Source organism: Leishmania infantum, chromosome 33 (assembly GCF_000002875.2).
Source record: "Leishmania infantum JPCM5 genome chromosome 33".
Classification (NCBI taxonomy): Eukaryota; Euglenozoa; class Kinetoplastea; order Trypanosomatida; family Trypanosomatidae; genus Leishmania; species Leishmania infantum.
This window is the reverse complement of record NC_009417.2, coordinates 393,337-416,378: the sequence shown is the minus strand read 5'-3', so window position 1 is coordinate 416,378 and position 23,042 is coordinate 393,337. Positions and strand designations below refer to the sequence as shown.

At 58.4% G+C, this 23,042-nt stretch overlaps 6 protein-coding genes across 6 annotated transcripts; all 6 read right to left on the bottom strand.

Annotated features, from left to right (window-relative positions):
• Positions 1 to 1,754: 1,754 nt before the first annotated feature.
• Positions 1,755 to 2,756, bottom strand: LINJ_33_1180 (conserved hypothetical protein; the record flags this gene model as incomplete). Its single annotated transcript, XM_001468159.1, has 1 exon — positions 1,755 to 2,756. The coding sequence occupies one exon, from the start codon at positions 2,754 to 2,756 to the stop codon at positions 1,755 to 1,757; it is 1,002 nt and encodes a 333-aa protein (XP_001468196.1).
• Positions 2,757 to 3,719: 963 nt separating this feature from the next.
• Positions 3,720 to 6,005, bottom strand: LINJ_33_1170 (conserved hypothetical protein; the record flags this gene model as incomplete). The annotated part of the gene is made up of 1 exon (XM_001468158.1): positions 3,720 to 6,005. The coding sequence occupies one exon, from the start codon at positions 6,003 to 6,005 to the stop codon at positions 3,720 to 3,722; it is 2,286 nt and encodes a 761-aa protein (XP_001468195.1).
• Positions 6,006 to 7,433: 1,428 nt separating this feature from the next.
• On the bottom strand, positions 7,434 to 10,319 carry LINJ_33_1160 (conserved hypothetical protein; the record flags this gene model as incomplete). Its single annotated transcript, XM_001468157.1, has 1 exon — positions 7,434 to 10,319. The coding sequence occupies one exon, from the start codon at positions 10,317 to 10,319 to the stop codon at positions 7,434 to 7,436; it is 2,886 nt and encodes a 961-aa protein (XP_001468194.1).
• A 2,955-nt stretch (positions 10,320 to 13,274) lies between these two features.
• LINJ_33_1150 (putative guanylate kinase) lies at positions 13,275 to 13,886 on the bottom strand (the record flags this gene model as incomplete). Its single annotated transcript, XM_001468156.1, has 1 exon — positions 13,275 to 13,886. The coding sequence occupies one exon, from the start codon at positions 13,884 to 13,886 to the stop codon at positions 13,275 to 13,277; it is 612 nt and encodes a 203-aa protein (XP_001468193.1).
• A 2,512-nt stretch (positions 13,887 to 16,398) lies between these two features.
• On the bottom strand, positions 16,399 to 17,736 carry LINJ_33_1140 (conserved hypothetical protein; the record flags this gene model as incomplete). The annotated part of the gene is made up of 1 exon (XM_001468155.1): positions 16,399 to 17,736. The coding sequence occupies one exon, from the start codon at positions 17,734 to 17,736 to the stop codon at positions 16,399 to 16,401; it is 1,338 nt and encodes a 445-aa protein (XP_001468192.1).
• A 4,477-nt stretch (positions 17,737 to 22,213) lies between these two features.
• Positions 22,214 to 22,945, bottom strand: LINJ_33_1130 (hypothetical protein, unknown function; the record flags this gene model as incomplete). Its single annotated transcript, XM_001468154.1, has 1 exon — positions 22,214 to 22,945. One exon carries the CDS (start codon positions 22,943 to 22,945, stop codon positions 22,214 to 22,216), a length of 732 nt encoding a protein of 243 aa, XP_001468191.1.
• Between the last annotated feature and the right edge of the window lie 97 nt (positions 22,946 to 23,042).

Here is a 23,042-nt window from a genome sequence, read left to right as displayed (position 1 = left end):
TCAGCAGGCGAACGCGGGAGGAAGGAAGCCAAAAGCCAAAGCAAACGAAAAGAGACCACCTTTAACGTGTGCGTCATCTCCACATGCCCCTCCCCCTTCCTTCGCCACAACACCCCGCACGTGCGTCACACCACCTCATTGCTCTCTCTCGCGTTCTGTCTCCGCCTTAGTAGCAAGGGTGGAGGGCTCGGAGGGGGGCAGAGAGGACGGGTAGGTGTGTGTGTGTGTGTGTTCGGAGACGGGGAGGACACTGACAAAGTACATGCATGCAGAACGTCCTTCGTTGGACCCTGTTTCCATTCGCACCGTAAACGAGCATGAATGAGAGAGGTTGTCGGGCGTTCTGATCAGCCGAGGACAAGGGCGGCGCAGACTCGATCGCATGAGTGAGCTCGACGCACGCAGCAGCAAAGAGAGTTGCAAGCGAACCGGCATGCACACACACACACACACACACAGCCAGCATTGTACAAGGACCCCATAACAAAGAGCAGGAAAACACGTCGCTTCCTTGGAAGCGACGAAGAGGAAGAAGAGAAGGCGTGAAAGAGACGGACGCAGACACGCTCCGAGATAGAGAGAGACTCGCAGATGCCAAAGAAAGAGGTTTAGAAAACGTCCGTTCTCTCATCGTGGCTATTCTCTGCCATACGAGTTCCAGTCCACTAAACCCGCCCCCTCTTCAGGCTCATCTTGCGGTGTGGAGGAGCTGCACGCACGCATCGCACCAGATGCGCCGACTCGGTCATATGGGGCACGGCCCCCGCCCTCCAGCTCTACCCGCTCACCCACCGCCTCGCAGGTCGCCTCACAGCCGCTCCCCCGCTGTGCCGGCTGCCACCCCCTGGTGCAGCCTACCCCCACCCCCTCTCCTCGGGGCGGCTCAGGCCTCCCCACACCAGTGGGCCGTGCGAGGGCCGGGGGCGGGGAGGGGTGGATGGGTGGGATGCGTTCGAGTCACGCGGACACTCTGCCCATCATGTGGAGAGTGCACACCCGCGTTCGCGGCTGCAGATCACCCGGACGCCACGCCGCCCAGGACCTGGCGGCCCGCTGTCAGCAGCGATGCACCGCCCTGCCAGCGCCAGAGGTGGCTCGGCATTTGGCAGGGGATAGGGGAGGGGATAGTGCATGGCTTCTTCCCACCGAGAGAGAGTGGGAGGTACGGAATCAAGATGCCACGCCGCGAGGCCTCTTCCTCCCCATCAGGGCAACAACGACAAGCGAAGCACTAGCAAAACCTAAATAAGAGGGAAAGGCAACCACAACAAGAGCCGAAAAAACGGTATAAGAATCTTATAGCTACGAGCTCATCGCGCACAAGGGATTTGATGAAGCGGGCGAAGGAGAAGAGGTGGAAGAACGAAGAAAGAGCGCAGGGGCATAGAGAGAGACACCAGGGCGGCAACTGCTGCGAGCAACAAAACGAAATGGCGAAGCGCTTCGAAGATGTGGGGCGCTCAGCTTGCACCACTCCCTTTCACCTTTCCATAATCCCCTGTTGTACACAGTCTATCGACTCTCTCCTCTCTCTTTTGTCACTTCCGTTGCCTAAAAGCGAGGCAGCAGACAATCAGGTACAGCTAAGCCGACTAACGTCATGAGTGTGGGTGTACTCGCCCTGAACACCGAAAGCACAGCGGGCTGTGGTGGGCTTCTCCTGCTTGATTGCTGCAAGGGGAAGGGTGGGTTGACGGAGGTGCTGCTGGATCCTCTAGCGGTTGGGAGCGAGAGGAAGTGGGTGGTGGCGTCCATTACTTGTGTCCTTCACGCAGCGCCTTTAGGCGCTCCAGTAGTGCCCTGTGCTCCTTTTCCTCCATCTCTGCGTGCTTGGCATCCAACTCAATCGCCTCCGCCGCCGCCGCCATGGTGCGGCGCACCTGCGCATCATCCGAAGCGTCAAAGCCGCCTTCCGGCTGCTCTCCAGCCTCCTTGCCCGCGCTTCCGCGGGACGGAGCGAGATACTGTAGCTGCGCTCCAGGCCCACCCAGGAAGTCGTACGGCAGCTTTGCATTCTTGGTGAAGCCAACGGAGGAGATATCGGAGCTGTCGTAAATTATTTGTGGCCCGGACGAGGTGTTTACCACCGTCCCCCCAGGAGCACGCCGCGCCGGGTTGTTGGCTCTCAGCGCCGAAGCGGGCTTGTAGCTGGGCGCCGCGTTGGTGGCGGGCGAGCTAGAGGTTTCGGGCCTATTCGTGCCGCCAGCTGTAGCCTTCGGGGCGGCACTAGCGCCATAGATGACTCGCTCAGCGTGGGCCACGCGCTCGCGGTGCTCTTTGTCGCGCTGCTGGCGCTTCATCTCCTCCAATGCGTCGATGACGGACTCGTGTTGTGCCTGTGCCAAGTTCAGTTGATCGCGCAGCGCCAATATCATCTCTCTCTGCGACTCGCACTTCTCTTTGAGCGGAAGCAGTTGCTGGCGCTCCTCTAGCAGGCGCGCGCAGTCGCTGTTGCGTATCTTCAGCTGCCGCTCCAGCGCTTGCACGCGTTGGATGAGGAAGTCCTTCGACTGACACTCCAGGTTGTCCATTTCAGGAGATGGCGAGGCGGGTGCCGAAGCGGTTGTGGCAGCAGAAGCTGCAGTGCTCAGCTTCGGCGGCAGCGGCGAGACAGACCCAAACGCCGCCGATTGCTGCGGCGGATCATTTGCGGAAAGTGGTTTGCCATCGCCCGCTGACGCCCCTCTGCGATCTCGGTGCACGATAGGACTTGACGCCTTCGCAGAGGCAGACGAGTTGGTTCCAGGAGTGCTCATTTTTACTATTCTTCTATGCGACAGGAAAACAAGGAGGGAAGCGTGCGATGCCCAGCCCCTGGAAACTGCTCCACAAGACACGCTGTGCAGCAGCCGATTAAGAGCCACGTGCGGGGTAGTGTGGCGCCGCCAAAGAGTACGCCTTTCACCTACAGAAGCGAACAGCCACAAGAAAAGAATTTCGTGTTGAAAGGGGTGGTGGTGGCCGAGATGGGCAGCCCCCGCAAAGTTGATTCCAGTTAGAGTAAGAGAGAGGGGGGGGGGTGGTGGAGGAGGTGGTTGGTGGCCACGAATGCGTATGCGCGAACACACACACACACACACACACACAGCTAGAGGGCGCCACAGACTCGGGGTGACGTGGCGGGGAAGAGAGGGAGGGAGATGCGTAAAGGGGAAGGCGGAGTAGGGGATGAGATGCGATGGGAAAGGGCGTGTCTAGCTCGTTCTCTTGTTTCATGTTGGGCGTGATGCGCTTCATTCGCTTCGATGGATCACAACGGCGCACAGAGCACGCCGCATGCAAGTGCCGCAACGGCGACGTTGCTGAGCCGACCATGTGTGCGTTGCGAGGATACTTCTCCCGCGTGCTCTGGCCTCACCGCGTTAGATGGAGGGCGTGGAAAGAACTATTTAGCGACTTGACGGGAAAGAGACATCACGAAGTGAAAGACAGGAGAGTTGCATGGGCATCGGCGACATCCTGCGTGATGTGCACGCGTGTATGTGTGTGCCGCGTCGCCCCGTGTGTACTTCACTGCGCTTACCGTAACCATTTTTCATTTCTGCAAGGTGTCGCTCTCTGTATGCAGCGAGAGAGGGCGTCGTGCACACTAAATAGTGGGAGAACGGAGGGCTAGATCGGACGCAGAGAGGCGCCGCTGAGGCGAGAACGAGCGTGGCACACACACACACACACACACACATCCATCGCAACCGCAAACGCTTGCCAGCAGGCCTGCACTACGTTGTTTTTCCTCTTTCGGAACCGAACGAGGAAAGCGGAAGCGATGCGCGAGCCAATGCCTGGTCGCTTTCGGAGGGAGTGACTCCGTGGCGAGACGCGGAGGATGTGGGCACGCCGCAGAGGTGCGCCGGCGGTGTCTCCAAAGGCGCGACAGAGAGGCTCGCCGAGGGCGCCACAGTCTTTTGAATCCGCTCATCGCCCTCTCCACCCCCCTCCTCCGCCTCCTCCTCCTCTGCGTCAGTCCAATCGTGCTCTGCCTCTTCGCGGTACCGATCTCTCGCGGAAAGCTGTCGAAGCGGCGCAGTCGCGTCGCCAGACTGCCACGATTCGACACCGCCGGTGCCACTGGGTGGGCCGCGGCTCAGCAAGGGCGGTGGGCAAGGACTGCCTCTCAGCCGCGCGTCCAGCAAAACCTCAGGCCGTGTCGCCTGGAAGTGGTTCTTCAGCAAGCGTAACTGCTCCTTCTGCGACTCGATCGTTTTGCTCTGCTGCACGAGCAGGAGCTGCTCTACATCCATCTGCCGCTTCTGTGTGGCAAACTGCCGCCGGTGGCTCTGCACGAGCTCCTCCTGGTTTCGAATCTGCCGCGTCTGCATGGCGATCTGTGCCCGCTGCGCCTCAATGATCTGCTGCATTGTCTTGACCTTCTCATCGTACGTGTGCATGCGATCCTTGTTGCTCATCAAGAGTGCCATCTGAACATCGTTCTGCTCCTTGTGTCGGCGTAGCAGACTGCTGTAAAGCTCCGTCTGGGTGCGGAGGCCCAGCAGGCGGCTGTACAAGCTCTGCAGCTCCTCGGCTTCGGGAAAAAGCTCCCGAAACGTTTGCAGCTGACGCGACTTGCTGTAGCGTTCGTGAAAGATGCTCAGTGTCCATTGGCGCTGGACAATACGCTTCAGTTCGAGTCCGACAAATCGATCGGGGGCTGCCTCCGCGTCGTCTTCGTCAGCCTCGTCCGCGCCGCCTTGCACCCCGTCCCCCTTGTCCTCCGCCTCATTGCCACCTCTTCCCTGGCATTCTTCAGCGCCGTTGCGTTGCCGGTGGAGCCGCGCTTCCTGCCACGTGTGCCGCGTACTGGCCGACGCCGCTGCCTGTGCATCTTTTTCATTTCGTGTCTTCTTCGCATGCGGCAGCTGCGTTACTTCTGTCACTGGGGCGGTGGCTGGGTCAGCGCTACTGCGTTGGACAGCGACGGCGTCTGGTGGGGTGTCAGCGTCGTCGATGCTGCCCGTCTCATCTGCCTCCGATGTGGCTGGACGCTTCACCCCCTGCGTCTGCAGCGTCGCCTCAAGCGGCCCCGCAGCTTCACTTGAGGAGCGCTGCTGCTGCTGCTGTTTTTTTGAGTCCGAGACGCAGAACACAAAGCCTAGCGGTTGGTGACAGTCTGGGCATTGCACCCGGCTCACGCATTTGTAGTCCTGGAACCATGGCGCGCGTGATGACAGTGTCGAGCGGCTCACGTCGATGAATGCTTCACGGAGGCGAAAGTTGCCAGGTGAGGTCCAACTCGTCTCGGCAGCGGCGGCAGTGGCCGCCTTCATGACGTCTGCCTGGATGTTGGCGAAGCTCGCGTCGCGGATTACCGCTGGCGCAGTCGCCAAGGCCGATCTCACTACTTCTCCGTCCTCGCGATGGGCGGCAGATTCTGCTCCATCTTCAGCGCCCTGGTCCTCCGGGCTGACTACGGTGGTGGCCACTGCACTGCGGTCCTTCGTGCACTCCTGCACCCCGCCCGCGAGCACGCTGTCCTTGACGCACACAAGGTCGATACGGCTCTCTGCCGTGTCCCCGTAGCGACGCACAATGGGAGCGCTGCTCGCTGCTGTGGTGGCTGCAGCCACCGGGGCGGCGTCTGCACCCCTGCTCACGTCAGAAGGCGTGGACCGCGCGCCCTCAACTGACGAGGCCGTGCCGCTTGTGACCGCTTCTATCGAGGTTTCCGCGCTTGTTGCGGGCAGCGCCGCGACGCCGCGCTCGTGCAGTCGGGCATTCATGCTCTGACGCTGCTGGATCCAGTGTTTGCGAGATTGCACGATGGACTCGAGGGCCACCACCAGCGCAGCAGGCGGCATTGGAAACTTCATGAGAGACTCGGATACTACTGCCGAAGTGTGTACGACCTCAACCGCGCTATAGCATGGTACTTGCACATCCTCGAGGTCGAGTAGCCCGTCCAGGTTGTAGTGAAAGGCGTACTCACTCGGCCCCTGACGCACCTTGCGGAGAAGCAGCGTGCTGCTGTCGCAGATAGGGTACTCGCAGCGCGAGCAGGCGAAGCACATAATGTATGCTCCCTCAGTAGAGGCGCTCGTCCCCTTTTCGGCGATTGCACCAGGATTCGAAGACATGCCTCTACAAAACGTACGATGATGTGCTTTACACCCGAAGCACTGTGCAGGCTAACCTGCTGTCGCTGCTAGTTGGAGAAGGAACACACCAGACCCACAAGCACGAACGCAAAAGCGGCAGAAAATGTCGCACGCAAATGAACTCAAGAACAAACACCGAGAGAAGTAGAGCAATGGAGGACACGTACTACACCTCCCTCTCTCTTCCCGTCTCCACTCAGCCTTCTCCTGTCGCCGCTTGGCCAATCGTCCTTGTCCTGCTTCACGCCCCGTTCAGTGGACCGCTTCGTTGAAAAGCAGGTGTTGAGCAACACCCCCTTTCTTACAAGAACCGGAAACCGAAAAGAGGGAGGTTCAGCGAGGAGGAGCGGTGATACAAAAATAAAAAAGGGAAGGTGTGAGGGCCAAAAAGAGGGGGTAGGGACGAGACGGGGGCGGGAGAGGGTCAGCAGGGCAGTGACACGGATGCAGATACAGATAGAGAGAGGAGACAACAGAAGGAGAGGGGAAGCCGCACCAGTCACCCCGTGGCACGTGTGAAAAGACGGCGTCAAGGAGTGGCGGTGCTTGTGTGTGTGTGTTTCGAAGAGGGAGGTGTAGGGAAAAGAGAACACGACTCCTACGCTGCAGCAATCCGCTATAGAACAACAACAAAGAAATGATAGTAATAAACGGCCACAGCAACAACAACGCGCGCGCAGAGAGGGCGAGAAAAGGGTGGAAGCGTCAGGGAGAGAGGGGGGGGAGGATGGGAGAACAGCGACGAGGGCGGAGTTCATATCAAGTAACCTTTGTGTGTGTGTGTGTGTGTGTGTGTAGGCGAAGGGAGGCGAATGGACAGTGATGGGAGTCGCAGAAACACAATGAAATGTGACAGGTGCATCACCACACGCGCAATCCAAGAGGTAGAGGAAGCGACAAGAGGAGTACAGTTGGTGTGCGGGGTGGAATGGGGGAGGCGTCCCGCCATCGGCCCGTGTGAAAAGCGTAGTAAAGGAAGAGGGAGGGAGTGGATGAAACATGCACAGGGGGGGGCGAGGCGCAGAGACACACCACAGAAAAGGAAACAACAAATCCGCGTGGCGCGTTGGTGCAAAGCGTATTGCGACGAAAACTTCGCTGCCACGCGTAATTCTACAGCAGCGGCGAAAAAACGGTGCTGCTCCAGCGCGTTACATCGCGGCCAGAGGCCAGCACACCCGCGATGGAAGCCGCTTACTCTTGCGTTTTTTTTTGCTTGTGCACGCCACTCTTCTCTGCTTGTTTTTCAGATGGGTTATAGGTGAGTGTTGGGGTGTACAGCGACCGCCGCGGCAGGTTATAACGTCACACAACTCCGTGCGGGTGCGCGGTTCCATTGCCTCACGCGGCGAGCTCGGCGTCGTCTGGGTCGTCGCAGGTGGTCGCCCGGCCGCGCTGCTCGTCATAGCGCATCTTGCACTCCCAGAACTTAACTTTGGCCGGCACGCGGTGCGGCACGATGCGCCACTTGCTGCACAGGTCACACTGAACCCAATGCACCACCTCCCACTTGTTGCCATTCTCAGCCTTCGCTTCCGCGTCCTCGTCGTGGGCACCTTGGCTGCGCTTCCGCCCTGCTGAGCCGCTTCCTGGTGGCCGCCCATGCGGTCGCCCACGCCGCGGTGATGCTGGTGATCTTGCGACGTTTCCCACTGTCTCCGCCTTGCCTGCAGTGGCCACACTACTCTTTGCTGTCTTTGCCTCTTTCAGTGGCACGTTCTCGCAGCGCTGCCGGCGACGGCGAAGGGATGCCGTGCCGACACCTGTAACGACTCCCGTCGCCTCCGCGGTTGCCTGGGACCCAGGGACTACCGGCCTTGAGGGCTCTCCTGGCCTCTGGCGAGGCGTTCGTCCGCGCTTTCGAGGGGCACCAAGGGCGGGCTGCTGCGGCGCAGCTTCATATGCGAGACCTTCCTGGCGTTCCGAAGCCCGCGGTCCTGCTTCTTGGGGTGGCTTCCCTCTTGTCCAGGCTGGTGTCGGCTCCCCCACCGGTTGAGGCGTGGCAATGTCGCTGCCGCTGGCAGCTTGCATTTTCATAGGTTCCTTCTTCACCACTGCCGGCGCTGGCGCATTCTCTTGCACCGCTGGTGGTGCTCTCGTCCGCGTGCGGGTTGGCCGTGGTGGCAAGCGCTCCGCAGGCTCGGTGCTCGACGTGTCTCCTTCCTCTACCTTCACTTCCGCGCTCGTCCTCTCCGCTTCGCTCGTTGTGGCGATCACCGCCGCGGGTTTCCGTTTTTCGGTGCCGCTGTCGCTGCCTGTCGTGGGCGTGTGCTGGTGATTACTGAGGAAGGAGGTCAGCATCACCGCCTCACGCTTCGCCTGGATCTGCGCGGGTGTGAGCTGCAGCTGCCGCACAAAGGCGCTGATGCTCCGCGCCTTGATGGAGCGGGCAAGCTCGCGCAATATGGGGAGTGAGCGGTAAAGAAAGAGCTCCTCCTCTGCCAGCTGGGCATCAGCGTCGTCGAGTTCCGATGTTGAGGCCTTGCGACGCGGCTTCACCGGGGCTGGGGTGGCGGTGGCTGCGGCGCCGGAGCCGCGGCGTCTCTGGTAGGCGGTGGGGTGGAAGTCCCCCTTCGTCACGGACTCCCGTACGCTGGACTGGATCGTCCGCAGTAGCGGCTCAGAAAGCAAAACGCGCGACACATCAGCCCTGCTCAGTCGCTTCGCCGGCTCCGGCGGACCCTTGAAACAGGTCTGTCGCCGGCCGAGCGCGGACAGCTGTGCCCTGAGAGGGTACGGCAGGAAAGGGGATGAGAGGGCGGCGTAGATGAGTTCTGCCTCGCACAGCTTCATGTTGCACTGCAGAAGCCCTTCCACCTCCGACACAGTGCATGCCTGGTCAAGTCCAGACGCTGCTTCACAATGCGGAGCGTTGCTGCCGCGGGCTGCGCGACAGGACGAGGACGTTGTCACCGCCATGGCGCACACAAAGGGGGCACCACCAGGGAAGGGCTGCGCGACGCGACGGAGCTTGCCACATGCGTCGCACACCGCCCAGCAGTACGCGGAGAGCACGTTCTCCTGGCTGTCTTCCTCCACGCTGGAATGACGGTGGTGCGGCGTTTCGGCCTCTTCGTCGTCCCCGGCAACGGGTGTCACAAGGCAGCCTTCAGCAGCGCTGCCGCTGTTGCGGAGCAGGTGCAGAGCGGCCGCCCTCACCCACGACCCCTGCATCCGAGAGAGCTCCGTGTCACTCTCCGCGGCGCAGCCGGGCAGCGAGAGAGCCGGCAGGCTATCCTGGATCTCCAAGTTGTGTTCAGAGCGGCCCGCCCGCTGGCCAACGCCGCGTCCCCAGCGTCGGCTCCGCCCCACATCGAGCTCCAGTGCGAGGGTCTCGTTCAGCGCTGCCTTTCGCTGCCGCAGCGCCTCTATGAAAGAGACAGCCGGGGAGGTTGGGAGGGAGGGGGAGGAGGAGGAGGCGCCAGAGGAGAGGGCCATGCTCTCTTCGCAAACGGGAGGCATCGGAAGAGCGCGATAGATGGTCTGCAGCCAGTCTCGCCGAAGGTCGGCAAGCGCGTCCGCGTCCCAGGCGCACTGCCACCCGGCGCAAATGAACGTATCAGGGTTCGGAATGTAGAGAGGCGTGTGCCGTCGACTCCTCTGGCGCGCGCTCTCAGAAGCTTCCATCGCCGAGTCCTCCGCACCCTCCTGTGACGGGCGCCGGCTGCATCGCAGGTGTTGCAGGATGGACTCGAAGAAGGCCTGCTGAGGGGTCGCTGTCGCCGCCCTACTGACGTCACCATGCGCTTCGCCGTTGTGGTTGGCGTCGCCTCTCGAGAGGTGGCTGTGCTTCTCCTGGAGTCGCCTTGACCGCCACTGCGGGACGGCGGCGTCATTCGCGAGCTCCTCACGTCGGCGCAAGGCGTCTTGATGCGTATGATGTAGCGGACCGCTGTAGCCTGTGCGGACGCTTATCGAATCCAATCCCAGCGCACTGCGCGACACGGCAGCAGTGGCTATTTCGTTCGGAATTTCACGCAAAACGGGCACCGCCACCCACTGATGGCAGCGCGTGCATTCGAGAAAAACGCTTTCCGTAACAGAGGGGTAGCGGCGGCGCAGGGCGTAGAGTGCGTCTGGGAGCCTTATGTACCGCGGCTCCGTCTGTATCTCATGTGACGCTGACGGCCTCGATGTGCCAGCAGTGCTGCCAGCAACGGCCGGCGTCGATGTATTCGACAGTGAGGCTGCAGGGGACCTATCTGGACCCGGTGACGCGCTCTTCATCGCAGCGACGTCCACATCACCCGCCCTGAGATGAAGGGAGAAATGGTGGGAGGAAAAGAAGCACAAGCGGGATGCAAAGATGCACTGGAGCGCCTCGCCCTTTCAAGCGTGCGCCAACAAGGCTCAGGAGACTTGGTCTCCACCTCTGGTTCGCCACCAACGTCCCTCTGGCTCAAGCGAGGATGAACAGCCGGTGACCGCGCTTCTGCGTCACAGAAGCTTCGAAAGTGCTCTTTCTCTGTATGTGTGTGTGTGGGGGTGGGGGTGTGGCCAGGGAAAGAACCCCCCCCCCCCAAACCGAGAGAGACTCGCTCTGTCGGATACAGCGCTTCTGACGGGGTGTGTGCGGCACTGAGGTGCAGCGCTCCTCGCTTTGGTTTGTGCGAGGAGACAGTGCTGGGAGCAGTCCGAGAAGCAGCAGCAGCTTGCCGCGGCAGCCGGATAAGCAATGTGAGAAGAAACGAAAGGAGAAAAGCAGCTGAGGCCACCTGTGCTCCCTTTTGGCTTCCGTGCTCTGGGGACTGAGACAGTATCGCGGTGACTGCACGATGAGTTTGAGTGTGTGTGTGTGCGGGAGGGAAGGTGCGCAGAAGTCCGAGGAAACCGCACCGCCACGGCACCAGACAACAGCAACAAAAAAGTGGAGCGAAGGACAAAAGAAAAATCGTCGGCATGAAAAAGAGGGTGGCTGATTTGCTGCGCGCTTGCTCACCTTCCGCATCAAGGGGCCTGCGCCGGACACGCACCACAGCTGCCGCTCAGGAGCTCCTTTGAAGTGCGCGTTGGATTGCGACCCAGAGCTGCGTCGGCTTTCTTCGTTTGCTTGTTGCTTGCTACCTTTCAACACAGCGCAGTATACCGTGGGCATTTTATTTCTTCGCCTTCGGCTCCTTTCCTTCCCCCGGGCTGCACATTGCTCCTGACATGATGCACAGCAAAGAGGTTTGGCACTCAGATGGGCCACACTCGCATTGAGAAGAGGCGCACAGACACATGCGTGTGCGTGCGCGTACTGAGCTCACGGCGTTGATGTTCCAGCGGCGGGGGGGGCGAAGCAAGAGGCACTAAAGAGAAGAAATAGACAAGCGAAAAAACACCCGTAAGAGCTCACGAGGAGCACCACAAAGAAATCGAAGAGCGTGATATGCGCGCACAAGGGTGGAGGAGGGGAAGGATAGAAGAGAGGTGCGAAGCGAACAAAACGGCGAGTATCACGAGATAGGCGAGGATGAGATGGACAGCGTGGCGATACCGAAAAGAATGCAGCCGCTTTTTCCTGCGCCTTCGCGCACACTCTGGGATTCGCCTCCTCTTCCGCATGTGCCCCTTCGTTCCTCGCCTCTTCTCTACTGTTGGCCCGTCCGTCTGCCTCGCCAATACACAAACCGAAAGAACAAAGCAGAGAGAGGGAGAGAACAGAGGCGCTTTCATGTGAGCAGCGACATCGGCACAGTTCACTGACGCATGTGCTCTGCAGACGCGCGTGCGAGGATGTGTATGCTTCTCGCGTTTCTGATCCGATAGGTCCCGCAGATCACATACCTGTTGACTTTATCGATGGCCTGCTCCCCCTCCCAAACAGCGTAGAGGGGAGCACCCGCACACATGTATGCGTGGCCACAGATATAGGACACCCATGGCTAAGTGGTGAGGCCTACCCCTCGCGTCCCCTCCCTTCCACAGTGCCAGATACGCGTTTAGCCTACGAACACAGTAGAGGAAGACACACACACACACACAAAGGAAAGGAAAGAGGCGAGGGCGATATCAACGAGCAGCCAGCCGGCATGGCGTGCGTCCGTGGCGCAATCAGGCCATGGCGTCGGCCGTGCGTCTCTCTAACATACTTCGCACTCCCCCAGCTCAACTCGCGAAGGCCGCATAACACTAACAAGTCCTGCACCCCTTTGATGTGGGTTTCACGTACCTCTTTAGAGGGGTACTGCATGCACACTGCCGAGCTAGTGAGATCAAGAGCTATATGCAACTTAAACGAGGAAGGGAGAGGGGAACACTATGAGGGCGTGATGGACGACATCCAGACACATTTCAGTGCGACATCCAGCGAGTAACAAACATCGGCACACACAGGAGCAGCCACATGATAACCGAAAGAAAAAAGGTGTGGGTGGGGGGGTGCACAAAACAAAAATGGGTAAAGGAACGAAAGAAGGGAGAGAGAGAACATTATGAGAGGCGTCTTGAAGTCCCTCGCGACAGCAGCTCGAAAAAGAAGTAAAACAAACAAGACAGCAACAACAACGAGGGGAGAAGCACGCGGAGTGGTACCTTACCTCCTCCTCTTTCTCTTCCTGCCCCCTCCCCTCCTCACGAAAAAGAGGTAACACAACACACACTAGCAAAAAAAAAAATAAAACAAAGGATCATAAGTGTGACAATGATAACACAATGACTTTAATTTCACCACACCGACCATGTGTACAGTCCAGTCCCTTTCTCCCTCCTTGTTAGGCACCGCTGCCTGGCGCCCATCAATCGCAGAAGCGGCAGCGCATGACGTCCATCGTAGGCACCGATTGAGGGACGCGAGAGGGGGTAGGAGAGTAGGAGCGTTCCACTAGCATGAGGTGTCTCAGACACCAACGCTTCTTCTCGGGTGTCTTCTTCGATTGGATCTTCTCTTAGAGGGAGATATACAGCCGTCTTGCGTATTATTACGTGCGTACTTCCCCCTGCACCACCAGCGCTTCTCGTCGTCGTGTGAGGGGACGGGATTCGGCCTTCATCTTACGACTCCATGGTACCCCATAAGCGAGCCCCGACGTAACATCTTCTTCGAGTGTTGCTTGCGCACTGCTCCGTTGCTCGCTTCACTTTTGCCTGCTTCTTCTCTTACTCTTGTACTCCACGACGTTATTCCAACTGAGGGACGCGCTACCACCTTGTCCATAAGGCTGACACACACTACACGGTTGCTCGCCAAGTACCCTACGTCTATGCAGCCAGCTTCTCCATGTTGTGCTTCACCAGCTGGTCGTCGATGGCGGCCAAGAGGGCGGCGTACGCTGCCTCTAGCTCATCATTTACCAGCAGCACAGAGAAGAAGTCGGGATTCTCATCGACGAACTTGTATTCTAACTCGGCCGTCTCTAGACGCCGCTGCAGCATCGTCTCGTCATCGGCGCCACGCTTCATGATACGCTTGCGCAGCTCCTCTCTGGGGGCCGTGATAAAGAAGTACACAGCGTTCAGCGCATTATCGTTACGGTTGAACAGTTTCTGTGCCCCCTTCACATCAATCTCGATGACGCACACCTTCCCCTCTTTCTGCACAGCGTGCACGGCGGCAACGCTCGTGCCGTAGAAGTTGCCGTGCACGTCGCACAGCTCGAGGAACTCGTTATTGTCGCGCATCTTGAGGATGCTCTCGCGGTCGGTGAAGTGGTACTCGCGGCCATTCACCTCTCCCTGGCGCGGTTGACGTGTTGTGTGCGACACCGAGTAGGCAAAGCGGTTGGGGTACTCGCGGAGGAGGCGGCCCAGCAGGGTTCCCTTGCCTACTCCAGAGGGTCCACAGACCACCAGCGCGTTCAACGGCTTGCTCATCGTCTTTATTTGCAAAAGAAGGGCTCTGCACGAGCAAGCGAGCCCACAAAGCAGGAAGATGTACGAGTCGAAAAGAGGGATGAAGGGGAACGATGCACAACAGCGAAAAAAAAAACAAATCAGACCAGAAGCTGGAGCAGCAACGTCTCAAAGGTGCGAAAGGCGACAGGCGTTAAAGTATAAGGAAGGGAAGAAGGACTCCCCTCCGAAGAGGCCGAAAGTGATATCAAAGACGGAGAATGAAGAGCAAGGAGACAACAGCCGCAGCGAGGGTCGAGATGACAGGAGAAAAAATCGAGCGTTGCCTTCTTCCTCCTTGTTCGTCGATCCTGTGTCGGCGTGAGTGCGTCTGGCTGTACCGTTGGGGAGGGGGTGGGCAGGCCAGACACACAAAAGGAGAGAAGAACGAAAAAAAAAAATGGTGTTGGCGCTGCAGCGGTAACGAAACGACAGGTTCCCTTTTTGTTTTCCTTGTGCGTGCGTGCCCGATGCGTCACGCTTTTTGTTTGTTTTCCTGCTACCCTCCTGGGCTGGAGTTTCGTTTTCCCTTGTCGACCCCTTTTGGTAGAAAAAAAAGGGAAGCCGAAACCGCTGAGGCTGTGAGAGAATGGGGTGGTGAGAGGGTGGGCGGCGGCGGCGGCGTAATTGCGGAGTTCCACAGAAACAGGCGGAGGACCCAAACCAACCGTAGAAGTAAACACTAGAATCGCAAAGAAAGCGAAAATGGGACACAGACCTACACCTACCCACGCGCGCACACACACAGTAGAGGAAGAGGGACGGCGAAAGAAAAAACACGGGGCGAGGGAGGGAGAGAGGGAGGAAGAGAGGACCACAATGCAAACAAGATAAGAGGCTGAGGTACTCGGTTCGTACAAGAGCTTCAGTGAAGCAGTAAAAAGAAAAAGAGAGAAAGGGAGCAAAAAATATAGCGACAACGCATAGAACAAGATGACGTTGAGGGGACGGTGGTGGTGGTGGTGGGGGGGGGGGGAGCGAGCAACCGAAAAAAAAAGGAAACGACGACGCCAACGGAGGTACAAAGAGCCACAAAACTAAGCGCACAATGAGACGGACACGGCCAAAGGCGGAGGAGAAGGGGTGAAAGAAAAGAAGAAGGGAACTAGAAAGACACCGATGCTGTGAAGGGCGCGCGAGGGGAGGCGGGAGCGAGAAGAAAGAGAGGGGCACACAAGCACCGCCCTATAGATGCCTCAAAGGACGAAAGAAAATGAGATCAATGAAGAGTTTCCCTTGACGGATTGGCGGTTGGTTAATGTTCACCCTTTGCTCGTGTACGCGTGTACGTACAGCTTGTTGGAGGAGGAGGTGGTGGGGTGTGCGCCTCTTTTTCCTTCAGCGTACTGTCTATTTTTCTTCGGGCAGCTTGTACGTGTCCGTATGCGTTAGTTTACGCTTAACAAGAAGGGGCAGCGCCAGCCTTGCTTGCACCTCTGTTCGCCTTCGGTGGTGTTGGCACACACGACGAAAAAGAGAGAGAGTGCGTAATAGAAGCTGACCAGGACAACACGACAACGCCAAGAGTACAAGAGGCACACACATGAAGGGAGAGATGGGCCACTAATAGTATATATCTATATGTGTATGACTGGTGTTTGAAAGCAAGAACGGAAAAAAAGAGATCGAGAGAGAGAGGGAAACAGTAGCGAGCGTAGGGTAGCAAGCTATGTTGATATCACATTTGCGCCAGCATATTATACACATGTATTTGTGTGGATATGAAGATGATGTACCGGCAGGGAAGGACGAAAGAGGGCCAGGAGTAAGGAATAGGGTGGCGTGGGGAAGGTAAGAAAGGGAGAGACTGCATGTGTGCATGTGTGCGTGTGTGAAGGCAAAGGCCAAAGGATGAGGCGTCGTTTCCAAAAAAAAAACGCACAGACAACGTTTTCAACCTCCACCTGATGCACAGCACACACGCCCCTACATGACATCAATTTCTTCTCTCTCTGTGCGTGTCTGACTCCTGGTGGTGCTCTCTTCACATCTCACTTGTACATCGATACCCTTTGGTGCTCAGCCATATGGGATGCAACGCCGCTTCTCACGCGCATGACGGCAGAAGCACTTGCGCTGGCGGGAGGCGTGAGAGCGCGCGAGTCAAAATGCCTCGCGCGCTTTCCTTTTGCTTTAGTTTCAAATTTCTGTTTTCCCGTGGGTTGCTTGTGAGCAGGCGACTGTCACACGGGACAGACGGGTGAACGAATAACAAAGAGGAAGGGGGCCGCAGCGACAAAAGACCGGCATCGCTGTGGTGCACGCACACACGCACACACACACACACACACAGGCACGCACCTCCTTTGCCAAAGGGGCGCGCGCAGACCCAGCCTTCATTCTGGTGTACCCACGCAAAATGGATCGAAACACCAAACCCGCATTGGATCAGTTGGCGAGTACATCTCTGTCACCCCGCCTCATCCCCAGCCGAAGAGAGGAGGAGGGTGCGGTGAAGGAGAAGCAAAGAGGCACAGCCTACGACGCAGCTCACCTACTCCTTCTTGTGCAGCTTCATACACCGCATGTGCACCCGTTCTAGTTGGGTGGGGAGTACGACGGTGGCCAGCTCCGCAATCTCCTCCATGGACCGCTCGCAAGACTTCTCCATCTCCTGCCGCTCACGCTTCAGCTTCTCCAATACCGCTTGAAGCACCGCCACCGACGTCGACGCCCGCTGCTCCGCGTACTCAGCGATGATATCCTCAAATGGAAGCGACCACGAATGCGCGAACGGCGTTAAGAGCGACGAGTCCTCGGCAGCCCTAGACGTTGCCGCCGCGTCAGTGGGTGTGGGAGAGCGCGCACCGTGGCTGTTGCCATCCGCATTCGTAGAAGGCTGCGCCGAGTACGTTGCGTCGAAGGCGTCGCGCACCGCCTCCAGAATGGGCATCCGCGACATGGCGAGCACCGCCCGAATGTGTCGGATCACGTCGAGAGAAGGGTGATACAAGTGAAGGGTGTCGACCTTCTCAGCCACGACAACCACACGACTGGCAGCTTTGGCAGTGCCTGGTGCAGGTGCGGTCGCACGACGGGCCGGTGCAGGCACCGCCACATTTGTGGCTACCGATAGCAACTTCGGCTTGCCATAGGTTCTCGCCAACAGCTGCGGCACCCACACCTCGCGCAAATCTTCCGTCGGCGCCGCAGGCGACACAGCGCCACTCTGATAAGGCGGTGGCGCAGTCAAAACGCGACGCTCCAGCAGAGCCTGATGCACGACCGTGGCGGGCGGGATCTTGAGATGCGGCCAGAAGTGCAGTTGTACCTCCACAACATGCTCTGCCCAGGTGTCGTCCTCGATGATGAAGGGCGGGCGCCGCAGAACACGGCGGGGACGGGGAAAGCTATTTGGCAGCACAAACACCACGCACTTCACGGAGGCGTAAAAGAGCGAGGGACTACTCGGCGCATCGGGCGGTGCCGATGAGGGGGCATTGGTGGAGGATGCTGAGTCGGTCGCAGGAGTCAACGGTCCTCCGGAGGACTCATGCGGGGGACCGCCCGTGCTACTTGCATGGGTGCCTTCCCGGTGCTCTTGCCGCTGCTGCTCCAACCACCGATAGAAGGCGTCCTGCAAGAGCTCGCTGCCGTCGCGGACGTAGCAGTACCGGTGGTGCGTGCATCGACGCACGGAGCTGATGTTGCCGGAGCTGACACCGCGACGGCGCGAGGGGGACGGGGACGGGCCGGCCCCACGCGCGTCCTGCACTCCTACTCGTGACGGTGAGGATGCGCCAAGGGCTTCGAGTGGAACCGAGACACTGCCGATGGCGTACGGGATGTCGAACGTCGCGCCGTAAACGACACGCTGTGATTCAGCAGACATTGTAGGGCGCTCAGGACACCCCTCAAAAACAGCCACGAGGTGGGTTGGCACAGTCAGAGGGCAAGCGGGGCCTAGGTACGCTGCTGGAGGCGGGTGGGGGTGGGGGAAAGGTGAAGCCATTCAGGAAAGATGAAGGACTTTGAGCGGAATGAAACCACACACACACAGACACAGAGGGGGTAGAACGTTCTCGCACGAACGTTGCCGCTGCCGTGGCAAAGAGCTCACAGCACCTAAAGCAGCGAGAAAGAGAAAGGGTGGGCGGGGAATGCGCGCCTGACACATGCGCTCGCTCGTGCCCGCGCAACTGACACCGCCGAATCGGCTCTTGCCTTTGCATTGCACGGGGCAACACAAAAGACTTCCGTTTCGCATTTGTTTTGCTCAGCTCGCCAAGGCGGAGACGTTATGAAGGCTGTGCAAAACGGCATCGCATCGTCCCACACTTGTCGACGCACATCCTCAGCCCCCTCCTCCCACCGCCTATGCCAAAAACACGTGCTTTCTGGAGACTTGGCTTTTCGATTTCCACTTCGAACGAATAGAAAATCATGGCAAACAAAATAAAACGAAAGACATGCATTCATACACACGAAGCGTATATTTATCTCCTACTAATTCCTACAAAGAATAGTATGTCCAGCGACGCACACGCACCAAACACGCCATGCTACACCATCACCGAGACAGACATGCCTACACACCAAAAACGCAGAAGCCGCTGACGCGGCGTGCGCGGCCTCCGCGACACATCCTTCATACACGACATGCGCAGCAAAAAAAAATGAGAAGATTTATTATCAACAGCGAGAGTTCTTGTTTCTTCAAGGTTTTGGCATTCTCTGCCATACACAACACGAGCTCAACCCCACGCTACCCCTGCCCTGCCTCAGGCCCCCACCGGTGTGGTGCGAAGCATGCCAAAGACACGCACGCATCACACCAGCTGCGCCGGCTCGGCCATATGGGGCGCGGCCCCCGCCCTCCAGCCCTACCCGCCCGTTCCTCACCCCGCAGGTCGCCTCGCAGCCGTTCCCTCATCATGCTGGTCGCCACCCCTGGAGCATCTCCCTCTCGCGGGGGGACTCATGCTTCCCCGCACCAGTGGGCAGTGCGAGAGCCGGGTGTGGGGTACACTTGAGTCACGCTGACACTTCGCTTGCCATATGGGCTGGTACAAACGTGTTCACTGTCGCAAGTCACTCCGACGCCACGTCGCCCAGGACCTAACCGCCGCCATCGACAGCGATGCATCGCTCTGAGTTCCCTATGCCGTAGGCACTTGTCCCTGCTATGACTGGAAGTGAGGTTCGACGTTTTACAGGGACATAGCGGGGGGGGGGCGGGAGCTGCAAGGCTTTCCGAGGGAGTGGGGGTGCAATTGGCCGTGCGGCAGTACGACGCACAGAAGTGTGCCCCCCCCCCCCCCGTCATCAGGGTAGCAGCGCGAGGTACAAGAAAAAAAGACACATCACCTAAAGAGAGAAGTGTCCAGAATCGCGCAACTCCTCTCCAGGACACAAACATGTGCGCTATATATTCTTTCATGCACGCGTCAGCAGATCTTCAAACCAAACAGGCCAAAGTCGATTACAGACACCGACACTGTCATCGAATACGCCAACATCAACAACATTGCCAAGAGCATATCGCTGACGATGATCGCGCGCGCGCACACACACACACGCACGAGACGCCTTCGTTTCCTTCCGCCACATACGTTGCGCTGGATCACATCACTGACAACCCTTCACCACAGAACGTTCTTCTTTTTTGCTTCTCTCTCCTTTGTATGCCTTCAAGAGCATGCAGCCCCGTTAGAAATCGAAGAGCGTGCAACACGAACAACAACATAACCGCCCGGAGAAGGTGAGCTCTGCCATCCATGTGCACGCATGCACACGCAAGCGGTACCGCCAACGCCGACGTCTCATGGCTCCCTTTTGTGTGCTGTTGTTCGTCGGATCATGGTTGCCTCACTGCGCTTCGGTGCACAGGACACCCCGTCGCAGGGAAAACAAAAAGAAGACATAAACGTTTCTACGCGCGCACACACGCATACCAACATAGGACGACTCGAGAGCACACGATAGGTCCGGGCCATCTTCCAGCACTAGTGTGACAAGGCGAACACACAGTGAACTACACACCAGTGCAGGGCTCGGGGAGGGGAGGGGGTCGTGCACTAGTGCCGACCGCCCCGCAAGGCGTGCGAGCTGCGTTCGTAGCGTCATATCTATGTGGGACACGCACAGAAGCGAAAAAGGAAGAAGAACGCGGGACGCCATCTGCCTTCTTCTCTCTTTTTCTCCGCGCGGCCTCGGCCACCGTCGCGTCTGTCCTTCCCCATCGTCTCCTTTCCTTCCGCTCTTTATGTTTCGCCGGTGATCGTGTGCTTTCAAACCGCAGCGTATAATAATGCCGCTTCCCTATCATCCACTTTGTGCGCATCATCTTCTCGATTTTCTCGCCGACGGCCACCCCTATCAGTAAGGCATATGCTTTCTTTCGGTCAGAGCCAGCCAAAGGCGTCTGCCCCAGCACCTCCACTCACGCTCACGCACGCCCGCCAACGTATGGGCGCACGTTTACTGGCCGCTGCGGTGCCGTGCGGTAAGTGGGAAAGGGCACAAGCGGGTTCGTCGACAGCCCACCGTCAGGTAATCTATGGGTGCCCACCTTGCGCGCATTCGTTCCCCAGCATTTTGGATGCGTCTATCAACTTCGCGTGCACAGCGAGCGAAACGGCCTCAAGGGTGCATAAACCTGAACACGTGCACACAAAGGTCGCTACCATTTACGGCGTCCTCAGGTGGGCGACGACGAGGGCTGCAGGATTCTGCGCACACGTAGATGGAATCGATGAGCTCTTGCCGACCTGTCAAACCTTTTTGTGGTTGATCTGCAAGAGGAATGCCTCTCCCGCGCTCTCGGCTCTAGTTTCTTTCCGGGACGTTCTGAAGACACGCGGCGAGGAGCGGAGCTCCCGTGACCTTCGATGTGGAGGAGGAAGGAGGACGCGAAGGGTGGAGAAGGCAAGTGTGCAGCTCGCCTGCAGCACGCACGAAGGATGTCGGGACGCTCAGGAAAATCACGATGAGGACAGCATGCCACCACCACCACACACACACACTGCGAAATAGACGGCAATACATAGGGAAACGCGACATCAACGAACAACAAAAAGAAGACGTTGCCGAAGAAAACGTGCGGCGGCAAAACGGCACGACAGCGGCAGGCATCGTCGGCAAAGGGCAGTGCGCCGTCTTGGGCAAGTAAAGAAAGAGGACGAGGGCTGCTGCATCTGCTCGAAACACACATGCAACACTTCTCTGGGCTAATATCGCGATGCGCGCTCGCCAGTGAGAACCTTGACGCAACTCAAAACACGAAAATTTAAGCGTGAGGACAAGTGCCTGTCTGTCTGAGTACAAGCGCCTATGCACCCCTCTACGCGGGTGCGCGTGCGCACCGAGTATCTCTCCTTCGCTCAAGGCTCCCCCGACCGCGTTCGTTTGCGGAAGCCCACAGCGACAGTGTAGACGCGGCAAGGGCACAGGGAGGGGAAGAGAGGGAGGGGCACGAGAAGCAAAAGAAAGACAAGAAAAAAAACGGGGACATTCTCATAGCGTCGCGCGCCCCCGCCCTTGGCATGAGCCTCCGGGATGAAGTGGAAGAAACAACTGAGAAAGAGAGAAGAAGGGAGGAGAGGGAGCCACCGAATATGGCATTGGAGATACACAAATCCAGAGGCGAACAAACAAACACACAAGATAAGAAAAAGTCTACAGGCACTCGAACGCACACACCACACACACACACACAAACGCAGAGACAGCTTCCCATGCACTGGATAAATCGGAAGAAAGAGGGAAGTGAAGGTGTGAGGGGGGAGGAGGACGACAAACAATAGAAACGTGTGCCCAGGGCAAAGCTCGTTGCGCACGAGAAGGCGGAAAACAACAAAAACGAATCTGTGGGATTCGGAGAGAGAACACCACACGAGGTCGCTTGAGCTCAGGCATGAGGAGCAGGGCCGCAAGTCCACCGTTACTTGCTCTCCTTTTAGTTGCTCGTGAAAGGGCGAATCGGAGCGGGGAAAGCTAGGTGTGAGACACGTGACAGAGATTGAGAGAAGAGCGCGGTGGAGGCAGCCGAAAACACACCACTGCCTTGCGAGCGCTAGATCTACTGCTCCCGTTTAGAGGGTTGAGGGAGTGGGGGAGGGGTGCGAGTGAACTTTCCACTTCTCTTGATGCCCTTCCTTTCCAGTCTTCTTTTTTGGCTCATATCCCCCCGTCCCACCCGTTTCGTATTTGCCATCACTGTCGTGCAAGGTTTGTGTGCCTCATGCAGTTGTTGTCGGTTGCGCGCGCCTCACAGAAGACTGTAACGCCCCCTTTTTCTACCATCTGTTGTCCCTCTTGTGCCCCTCCTTCATCTTGTTTGCTTACTTTAAAACGAATCTTTAGATGGCCTACACGCCTATCATGGCGCTCGTCGCTGTGCTCGACTGTGTACTGCGCTCGACGTCCTTGCGGGCGTTGGCAATGACGCGGCGAATGTCCGGCGCCGCCGATGTGTACTCGGCCTGGGCCATGGTCATCTGGCTTGCCACTCCCTGCTCCTTGGCCATGGCGAGGACTGGGTCGTTGGCGGCAATGCCCATCTTGTACATGTCGCGGATCGGGTCGTCTATCATGAATTCCGGCGCGCGGCACACCCAGCGGTACACATCTTGATCAAACTCCTTCTTCTTGTTGAAGCGCTGCTGCTGTACCCACGGCTTGGTGGGCCACAGACCCAAGTTGTAGAGGGTGATGTCTGGGTGCAGGAAGGCAAGTCGGTAGGAGTGCCACATGGTGAAGACCAGCAGAATGACGGACACAACCGAGCACGGCACGGATTCCATGGTCAGCATCTGCAGGCGCATCTTCTCAATCGTGCTTACCTCCAGCCAGTGCACGTAGCGACCGTACGGGTTTCGGGAGAAGAAGCCGCCTGACATACCCTGCGGCAGCAGATTGTAGCGAAAGCGGTACAGCCAGTGGGCGTCCTTGGGAGCGAAGCCTTGCTGGTAGGCCGTCGTGACGCCGTCGTGCTGAGTGCACAGGTACGGATTGCCCGTCATGGGCTTCAGGTAGTAGCCGTGATCGATCACTGTCTGGCACGCCCTGCCGCCGCTAATCTTGTTCGACACACGAGACATCCTGGAATTTGGGGGGGGGGAAGGGGAGGGGAGCAAAACACGTAAGCAACGACGACAGCAAAAAGTGCCTGTAGTAGAGAATGGGGGAGAGAGCGTG